This window comes from Triticum aestivum, chromosome 2B (genome assembly GCF_018294505.1).
Source record: "Triticum aestivum cultivar Chinese Spring chromosome 2B, IWGSC CS RefSeq v2.1, whole genome shotgun sequence".
Classification (NCBI taxonomy): domain Eukaryota; kingdom Viridiplantae; phylum Streptophyta; class Magnoliopsida; order Poales; family Poaceae; genus Triticum; species Triticum aestivum.
This window is the reverse complement of record NC_057798.1, coordinates 717455381-717465432: the sequence shown is the minus strand read 5'-3', so window position 1 is coordinate 717465432 and position 10052 is coordinate 717455381. Positions and strand designations below refer to the sequence as shown.

The 10052-nt window shown below is 48.0% G+C and overlaps 2 protein-coding genes across 2 annotated transcripts; one reads left to right on the top strand and one right to left on the bottom strand.

Annotated features, from left to right (window-relative positions):
• The first annotated feature begins 3314 nt into the window (after nt 1–3314).
• Nucleotides 3315–6409, top strand: LOC123046924 (flavanone 3-dioxygenase 3). The gene is made up of 4 exons (XM_044470358.1): nt 3315–3561; nt 4145–4339; nt 5169–5407; nt 5507–6409. Exons 2-4 carry the CDS (start codon nt 4166–4168, stop codon nt 6075–6077), a joined length of 984 nt encoding a protein of 327 aa, XP_044326293.1. The 5' UTR covers nt 3315–3561; nt 4145–4165; the 3' UTR covers nt 6078–6409.
• A 224-nt stretch (nt 6410–6633) lies between these two features.
• On the bottom strand, nt 6634–9672 carry LOC123046925 (N-acylphosphatidylethanolamine synthase). The gene is made up of 5 exons (XM_044470359.1): nt 9391–9672; nt 8673–8800; nt 7827–7912; nt 7572–7709; nt 6634–7318 (listed from the first exon to the last, which is right to left on the bottom strand). Exons 1-5 carry the CDS (start codon nt 9630–9632, stop codon nt 7031–7033), a joined length of 882 nt encoding a protein of 293 aa, XP_044326294.1. The 5' UTR covers nt 9633–9672; the 3' UTR covers nt 6634–7030.
• Nucleotides 9673–10052: the final 380 nt, after the last annotated feature.

The following is a 10052-nucleotide window of genomic DNA, read 5'->3' as shown; positions in this document are numbered from 1 at the left end:
AGTACTTAAGTTGAAATAAAAAAACATAAAAAAGATAGATCTACCGCCCGCTGCCGCCGATGTTGTGGCCGTCTTCAGGTGTCACCGTCCTCGTCCCTAGTCAGGTCGATGTAGGGAGGCGGCATCCAGAGGTGGGGCGGCTGCGTCCAGTGGCGGAGACAGGGGGGCCAGTAGGGGCCCTGGCCCCCCTAACATTTTTCATCTAAGCCTAATATGCATATGAAAAGGTGATTATTTGCCATTAAATTGGTGTATTTTGATGCACCGGCCCTCCCCAATGAAGATTAGCAGCACTTGGCCCCCTCATTCGATTTTCCTGGCTCCGCCACTGGGTGCGTCTTGTGCAGGTTGCGCTGGTGGCGGCGGCGGCGGTGACTACGGCGCCCACGCGGCCCGCGGGACTGGCAGTGGCGACGGTGGGCTGCATGGCACCGTGGTCGTCCACGACCACGACTGCCCGTACAACGCCTGATTCCACACCGGGGTGGGCGGCCGGTCCTCCATCACCTCCCGCTTCACGTCCAGCTCTGGCACGCAGACATCTCCGGTGGCTGAGAGCGTCAACATCTCCTCCAGCCCCTCCCATTGCTCCTCATGGCTGCGCTTGTACTCCCTCTCGGAATCCTCCATCACGGCATGCACCAGCCGCTCCTCCTCCTCGGTCGTCATGATGGGAGGTGGTGGTGGCGACGGCGACAGGGAGGGAGAGGGCGTCGCCAGGCAGCGCACTCTAGGCGGACTCGGTGCGCGCATACGTGGCACGCGGGGCGGGCTACGAGCACGACCAACCAAAATATTTTGCTAGTGCATGTCATGCTCGTCCTAGATCATGTGTTCCAGAGGGGCGAGTCGACGTCGTAGCGCTGGTCAACGAGGTAAGGTGCGGCCGCTCGCCAGGACGGGGGAATGGGCACCCGATTTGAGCTCAGATGCCACCCATTGGGGAGGTGGGCATCGGACCACGACGGCAGGGTGCCGGTCTCCCAGTACAAGCGACATACGCAGTACGAGCGCATGGGGACGTCCGAGACATACAATTCTTTTTTCTTTTGTGCCTCTCTTTTTGCTAAAATAATTTGCCTCATTTTCTAGCCAGCTCCACCTCTGTAAGGTAATCTTGAACTTGTATGTCTTTGTCGCAAAAGAAAAAAGAATTGAAAAGACCGGGCCTGGCCCAGACTTGACCAACCCACCGACTCGATCTCTTTGCCTAAAAAGAAACCCGACTTGATCTCTTTATATATATAGACCGGGACGACACCGCCGCCGCCGCACCAATCCCAATCCTCAAGCAAACCTCCAAAACCCATCAACCGACGGCCGGCACCAGGAGCGGTCGGCGGAAGGGGCGCTTAGCCGGCGCGCACATGTCGGCGGCCGGCGATGACAAGCGTTGTGGCACCAAAAGAAAGGCCGCCGGCTCCGGCGAGGCGGCGCCGGCCGACGTCGCGACGCTGCGGCAGGCGATCATGGCGCATCTGCTAACCTTCCCCGAGGCGGCGGCGCTGGACGCACGGCAGCTGGACGAGGCAGCCGACAGGATCGTCAGGGAGTCGGACCCCTCCACCGCGACCCCGACCGGCGAAGGCATGGTTCGCTACGACGACAAACGCATCAGCTCAGCCTTCAACCTGGACAGCTGGCTGGAGCTCCACGCCGCCGAGGACCTCCCGCCCAACGGGGAGTTCCCGCCAGGGTGGCTCGACGAGCGGAGGCGGATGCTGGACGAGGAGATGCGGCCGGAGAAGAGGGGCGAGCCCAACCACTCGCGATTCCACCTAGCCAAGATGCGCGTCGACTTGCTCACCAAGGGCTACGTCGAGTTCCCCAAGCCGTACGTCGACTACACACCCCCCTTCCCGGTCTCTGAGCGCAGGCAGAGCAAGGACATCGCAACAGAGGTGGTGGCTGGATGAAGCAGCTAGCTATGCAAAGAATCCTCATGTCTTTTTTCTTTCTATGATCTATCTTTATCTATATGTGTGGAGAACTAATTAAGTTATGCAAGATTGCAAGTTACTGTAATATGTAGTTATGATCTATCCAAGTGTTTATGGAACCAATTATCCATGTTGGTGGTACTGTAATACTAGTACTTAGATAAGTTAGTGGTACTGCTGCAGCATCTTCAATAGGTAGCCTATAAAATTTGAATACCAAGTACGGTTTTAGATGCGGAGAGAAGATTTTAGGTAACTAAAATGTTGTCAGCTTTTACAGTAGACTCAAAATTTGATATACCTCATAAATTTTCAAAGGCAAATGAAACATGAAGATCCGACGGTGGGGAGGCCGGGAGGCGGATCCATGGTCATTGCCTCACGCCACAGTACGGTGAGGAGGAGGTTGGGAGATTCCGGCACGGAGCTTGCGGGGCGGTGGCTCGGCGAGGAATTTGGCAGTGGCGGGGAGCTCGGGGGTGGCGAGGAATCGGGTGGAGAGGGGGGGGGGGCGGGGGGGGCTGATCCGACGGTGTCGGGAGAGGGACGTCTGAAATCAAGGCGTGACTGCGCGCGGTTCGTGGCACACTGATTTTGGTGGTGGAAACGGCCGGTGGGGCTCGGGACGGCCATGCGGAGGTGGGTGACACAATGGCAGGGAAAGTTCACGAGGGTGGCAGCTGGCTTCGCCTAGCCGCAATTTTTTATTTTTTATTTTGTGTATTTAGATTGGTATATGTATCAATTTGGTAGCAAAATATAGGCTATAGCCTTAAATTTTAGTTTAGGTTGGCTGCTTCAGAACCAAAAATTTTACTATGTGCTTCCTTCGTAAAGAAATATAAGAGTATTGATCTAAACGCTCTTATAAGTGATGGAGTACCAATCAGCTGCGTGCTAGCTGTTGAAAATGCTGACAAAGCTGCCTACAGCAGTTCATCTCGTCTGTCTGGGACGACTTATCTGTGATGTTTACTTTTGATCTCAAGGTACTGAAGTTTTTGTTTGTTGTCATTTTATTTTTACACTTTGACCCCATTATTATATGATTATTATAGAGTCTGTATTAGATTATTAGGTAAAAAAAACGACGATGTAAAATCAATCCTGTAAGTTGTGTTATCAACCAAGTGAGTTTAAGTATCCATGCATGGTACACAACTGAACTATTTCTCACTTCTTTCAATCTGGATTCTGGAATGCGAACCTCCACAAGTTTCAGTTAGGAGGGAGCTTGGTACCTCATCTTAACGGGTTGCTGGGACACTTTCTCTACAAGATTGGGCACATAATATAATGCTTCAGCTTGGAGGCGAATGATGGTCTGGATTGGTTCCTTCCGGAGACAGAACTGTTCAACATCGACGCCACTGTCATAGGTACGTAGTAGGTAGGCAGATGGATGATCACCATCACCAATTGTGGCCACAACCCAACCATCTCCAGTCAGAAAAATCTCCGCACTCCCGACGCCCGTCGCCACCTCCGCCGCTGGCGCTTGCTCCACCCCCTCGATTCCTGCCAGCGCCGCTGCTCTTCGCCACCGCCGTACGTGCTCCCTCATCACCGGCGCCTTCTGCTGCTGGCGGGGTGACAAGCGCGGCTGCTGCCCTTCCTCCAGGTCCCTTCTCTCCCTCTCTCTCAAATACGTATTGTTTATCAGGGACGAAGCATGATGTTCGATTTAGTTTGCATGCGTCGCTTCATGGAGCATCACAGTGATATCATCACTGCAAGCAATCTGCTAGCCCTTGTTAGTTGTCTGATACATTATGGCAGTGCTTGAACATTCTTTTCTAAGAAACTCGTCGTGCGAGGGCAGGGGGTTCCTGCAGTTCATTAAGAAGACGAGATATGGTCCAGTTTATATGGAAAACCGGACCCAAAAAGTCTTTAATTGTTAGGTCGAGTGACAAAGGGGAGGCAGAGATTTTAATTGCCATTGGCTTGTTTAGAATCTTCGAGATCTCATAGATTTCATTTGCCTGCAATTTGACCGGACCTCCATTCTTCCGAATGCTTTGCTTGTGATCATAAAGAGGTCATCGCAACAACCTATCACCTTTCTCATCCTTCCAACCAAAGTTTTCTTTCCTGCCTTACATGGAGTCAATGAAGCTGCCTATAAGTAGATGCTGCCTCACAGGGGAACTCCAATTCATCCTGTCTCTGTTCTGAACTAGTCAGACCGGACTCTGGTGCAGGTGCCTGCACGGTACGTTGACATGTCGTGCGACTCAAGGAGCACCCCTCAGGAGCAGCTCAGGTCGGACAAGCTCCACCCACCGGCGCCGCCAATGCCGGTGATCAACCTGGGTCACCTCACTATTGAACCCGAGGCACGATCTCGCGTGGTGGAAGATATCGCCAGAGCGTGCCATGATCTCGGATACTTTCAGGTATGCTCTTTGACAATATTTCCACATGTACGAATGAGGAAACTAAACTAGATTTGTAGTTGAAGAACTACTGCGAAAAGAGCAACTACACGAATCATTGGAACTAGCTCCATTTCGTTACATGACAACTGACAAACAACATGAAGCCGAAGAAGTTCAGTCCCCATTTCACGCTTCATTTTTCACCTCACTGACATCATACTGCATTGAAGGTATTTGAGCATGTGCCGATTTTAGATCGTTCCCACTTCTTGTTCCATACTTAATTATTTTCATGCCGTGCACATTTTAGCCTCGAGTGCACTTTTGATCTGTAAATTAGTCTTCATAAAATTTAGAGACGGTATTCTTAAGTATCTACGGAATGTGAGTGTACAAGCATCTCAATTTTTCTTCAGTCTTTATCAACAGTTGGTACTCGATATAAATGGCTGGTTTCAACAACTGCATCATTGTCCTATGGGTGGATGTGGACACAACAAGGCAGCAGACAAGGCCCTTTTAGTAAGGGCAATAACAGAACATTATTTATATATAGCAGGTCCATATTGTCCATGTAAAGCGTTGTAATCTTCAACTTCCAAATCAAAGCAGTGTCGAGGTTCTCAAGGACGGCTACTAAAAGTGTAAAACATTAGTTTGAGAAAAGTAATAACTTGTTAGAATGTGTCTTTCCAATTAAGTCACTGTATGTTAGGGGAGAACTTAAGGAGTTAAGGTACTGCCTTTTCTTGAACCCTTGTTTGGACACCACTAACAAGCAGGTGTAAGAGAGCAAACAAAGCTTACATGCCTGTCCAAATTGCCATGATAATTCCTCATTTTACAGGTTATAAACCATGGGATCAGTCAATCTGTCATGGACCGTGCCGTTGAAGCAGCTTCAGAGTTCTTCAAACTTCCAAGTGAGACAAAGCAGGAATTTGCATCAGATGATATCCGACGGCCTGTTCGATACGGCACCAGCTCAAAGGACGGCACTCGTCCGGCACGGACATTCCTAAAGCATTATGCCCATCCCCTCAGTGAATGGTTGCAATATTGGCCAGAAAAACCACCAACCTACAGGCAAAATACTTTTCCTAGAAATCTTCTTACAGCCTTGAACTACAGAACCAATTGTGTGATTCTCATCTAACATAGCTGTTTTCTGTGTACTGAAAACAGGGAGGACATGGGAAAAATTTCAGCTGAAGTAAGGAGGGTGGCTCTGCAGCTGATGGAAGCCATACTTGAAGGCCGGGGACTGGGCAAAGACTACCAGCATGAAGAATTTCAGAGAGGATTGCAGCTACTGCAAGTGAACTGCTACCCGAAAGAACCAGAAGGCGATTCGGCGATAGGGCTGGCACCGCATTCCGATCACGGATTTCTCACCATCTTGCTCGCAAGCTGTTCAGGCCTGGAGGTTCTTGACCGAAGTAGCAACACCTGGAGAGTGGTCCAGCAACCCCGGCACGCGTTGCACGTCCACGTGGGAGACTACATGGAGGTCCTGAGCAATGGCCGGATCAGGACCGTCGTGCACCGTGCTGTCCTCAACCCTGGAGAGGCGAGGATCTCCATGGCGAGCATCCATAGTTTTGGGATGCACGAGACGGTATCCGTTGCCAAGGAGCTGGTGGATGAGCAAGATCCTGAGAGGTACAAGGAGAGCAGCTTCAGTGACTTCCTGGACTATCTCATGAGCAATGCGGACAAGAAGCGCATGAGCTTTCTTGAGAGCCTTAGGATTTGAGGAGCGTACCAGGAGGCCCTGATAATCAGGGTGTGATCTTTACTCGAAGCACAAGAGCGAGGAATATGGCAAGCTCCACACCTACCAAGTTCATTCTCAAATCTGTTCCGGACGACTTATCTGTAGTGTTACTTATTATGTGAAGGTACTGACTGAAGGTGCTGTTTGTTGTCATGCTGTTTTTCCGTTTCACCTCACTATATGAGTACGAGCCTTCAACTGAAAAAAATATGGTTACGAGTTGTATAAACTGAGTTAAAAGGTCCATGATAAACTTTGGCAAATAAATAAATAGCCATGATGCACATGAATAAGCTATTTATCACTTCCTCCGTGAGGGCGTCGAAAATTTTCAGTTAGGAAGGAGCCTGCTGCGTCAGTTAACAGGTTGCCGGTTCACCTTGGAGGCGAATGACGGCCAAGAGGCAAGAGCTGAATAGTCACTAACACCATCTATGTCTTTCACATGAGTAATAAAGGTATAAACCATCTCCAGGGTCAGAAAACGTCAAGGGAGATTTAGGCTTCAGACATTTTGCTCCGTATGTAGTCCATATTGAAAAATCTCTAAAAGTTCTTATATTTAGAAACAAATGGAGTAGATAATAATCACGAGATCATGAAAAATCTCTATGAGCAGTTCCTTGGCTAAGCAAAATGGCAATCCGGTCCAAACAGCCATGAAATTAGGCAACAGCCTGAATACTCTTGATATCTCAAAATAATCCCCCCCCCCCCCCCCCCCCCCCACCTCTATGGCAGGTGCAATGCCCACTGGAGAACTACTCCATCCCTCTCAATTCCCGTATCCTCCCAATCACCGTATTGTGATCCCATCATCTGAAACTAGCTAAGAAAACTACTATATACCCTAACCAATTCAACAAGGTATTGGGGAAAAAAGGCAGTACATCCTTGCCCCATGGTCGAAGAACGAACAAAAAGAATCAATGTCAATGCTGCTTCGAGTTCAGAAGCGTCTTCCTCAAGCTCTCCATCACGGACTGGATCTTATCCGACATCTTCTGGTAAAGCCATCTCTGTGCTGCCTCGTCTAGCCCCTCCGGCGTGATGGTTGGCCAGCCCTTCCTTTCGAAGGATGTGTCTTGTGGTATCATTGCTGCCACCTGCTTTAAGCCTGGCAGATCAAAATCTACTGGTTCTCCCACGATGATCTGTATCTCCTTGCCGCAGAGAGGTAATGGTGGACGGCGTCCAAAAAATGATTTCTCTGGCATGACCTAAAGTACAATCGGGAGAAGTTCAGAGTACCATATAACATAAACGAGATTTGGGTTTATTAAAGGGAATACAAATGAAATAGTGCTCTGAGTCAAGTGGTTTACTGAATATGAGACAGATAAAACTGTGTGCAATATATTCAGATTTCAGCAGAGTACTATATATATGGAATTATATTTGAAATGCCCATCTACAACACAGAATATATACACAAAATGATGGCATCTCAGGGATTCAAAGATTACAATATACCTTTTCAAAACCAGTGTGAACAATAGGTAAAATTATTGGAGTTACGGGTGCTCCGACAATAAGACTGGCAGTTCCCCATTTCAACCGTCTGATTGGTTGGTGATCCTGGGCTACTTTTCCTTCAGGGAATGAATGCAACTGTTTGAATATGGCATGACGAAATTTACAATCAAATAAGGACCAGAATTTAGAAACATAAGCACAACATATGATAATGATGGAATAGTTAATGCTGAACCAAAGAAATGTACATACCCAGCCTCCAGTGCTAAGCACTTCAAGGGCCTCATTCATATGGTCTTGATAAATTCCAGCCCCTCTAGTGATCGGCACACATTTCCCTGTGCATACAATTATATGCCAATAACAAGATTGTCAAATTATGTGATGCAGAGTGATACCAACTCTGCCTTGCAATGAAACCCTGAAAATGAAAAGATAAGAAAAATACCAGAATAAAGATGACAAAAACACACAAGTGCTGAACATCAAAAGTAGCAGTTGAACTAGACATAACATAGCTGTTAGATAGCATATCATCATTTATGTATTACCACCACAACACATAGCATGTCAAGTATCATTTTCATATGGAGACTGAACGGTAAATGTCAACTTTATGGCAAATTTGAATTACAGAACAATTATGCACACCATTAACATGGTTCAGCAGAGAGAAATAACATACAGAATGCTTGGACAGGTTTGACTTTCTGAAGCTTGTCTTGGTAGTTAGAGGCTTAGAGCAATAAACCATGATTGCTTAGGTAACAAAAATATACGAAGCTTGTTAGAACTACGAAGGTTGTCTGCATTTAAAATGCAAAAGCATGCACAAAGTCACTGGATTAAATGGGGTTATTACATGATTAACAAAATGATGCCATTAACTAGCTCCACTAAGGAAACATTTCATATCTGAATTGACCTACAGTGGCGGTGCTCCACAACATTAGTTACAGCAAGTGAGAGTGGGGTTTGGGGAAGCTCACTATGCCTACATGATTAATGTGCCACAGTAATAACATACTGATTATCATTTGACCATACATACCTGTGCAAAAAAGAAAAGTAAATAACAAACACGATAAGGAGCCTCACCAAGTCGAAACATGTAAGACATGAATACATTCCTGAAGCAGATATCCTCTGCTGTCAGCACCCATCTTGCAAGCTTTGAATCTGTAATAGGGAAACCCTTGAATCCCCACATAAATGGGTCATCTATCCTGTACAAATAAGTATAGGATAACCTCAAGGTTACCAAAACTTCCAACAGACAAGAATTGTGTACAGCAAACAATACATGCCTAACTAATTTGTAATTGTCCACACTGGAACCTATACATGACACCTGTACAATACAACAGCAGGCAAATACAATGCATACACATTGTATGGCAAATGACAAGTTATACTTTCCTTAAACAAGAACAGCGATCTACAACATGATGTTGCATATGAATGGATAAGAAAAGAGCAAGATGCACACTTCTCAAATGATCCATGCTAAAAACGTGCCTAAAAAAGGATTTCAACACTTCAAAGTCCTCTTTCAGTATGCTAATGACAGCAATACATAGGTATAACTACATGCTCTAAATCCCAATAATGTTAGCAGGGCAGGATGCAACTTGCTGGCTTCCAGCAACAATTTCGCACAATTCTTGCGACATTGGTGCCAGAGCCACGACAGATCGAACACATCGCCATCAGGTCTGTCCTCTTACATCTGGTCAGAATCCAAAAGCCACAAACAGCAAGAGCGGTACTCGGGGAAGATCCGGGAGGGATACGACGGGGGAGTGGGGGAACATACGTGGACATATGGTTGCTGACGGTGAGGAGCGGCGTGCCGGGGGGCCGCGAGGAGACGAGGCGGTGGAGGGCGTCGGCGTTGTGCACGGTGGTGGTGTTGAGCAGCGACACGTACGCCTTAGCAATGGTGCCCACGGCGCCTATCACCGCCGCGCGGGGGACGCCGCCAAGGTGCCCCGCACGGCCGGCCCACCGCAGCGTCCGCGCCGCCGCCGCCGTCGCCGCGTCGGCGGACACCTCCATCTTTTACCCCTTTCTTGTCGCGGTGTTCTTTCCGTTTTGGTGGGCCTGATCTATGACCTTTTTTTAGTTGGGTTTTTATTTTCTTTTGATGATGAGTTAGGCCCGGACTATGACTCATTGACTTGCAATGGCTGGTGATACATTCTGTTTTTCGCCTTTTACCATTTCTTTTGGGAAATACTAACGCCCACACGTGTGGTGTTTAGCATCCTGCCCACACGCGTCATCTGTCGCTGGATCATTTTGCACAATTTTTGAAGCACTGTACGACGTCACGTCATCCCACAGCCTCGTCCGGGCCTCGACAAACTGTGTCGCACGCCCTCACTCTCGTTCTCTCGTTCTTCTTCCCCTACTCTGCCTCACCTTCTTCCCCACCTACCCGCACATCACACACACACACACACACACTATAGCCCG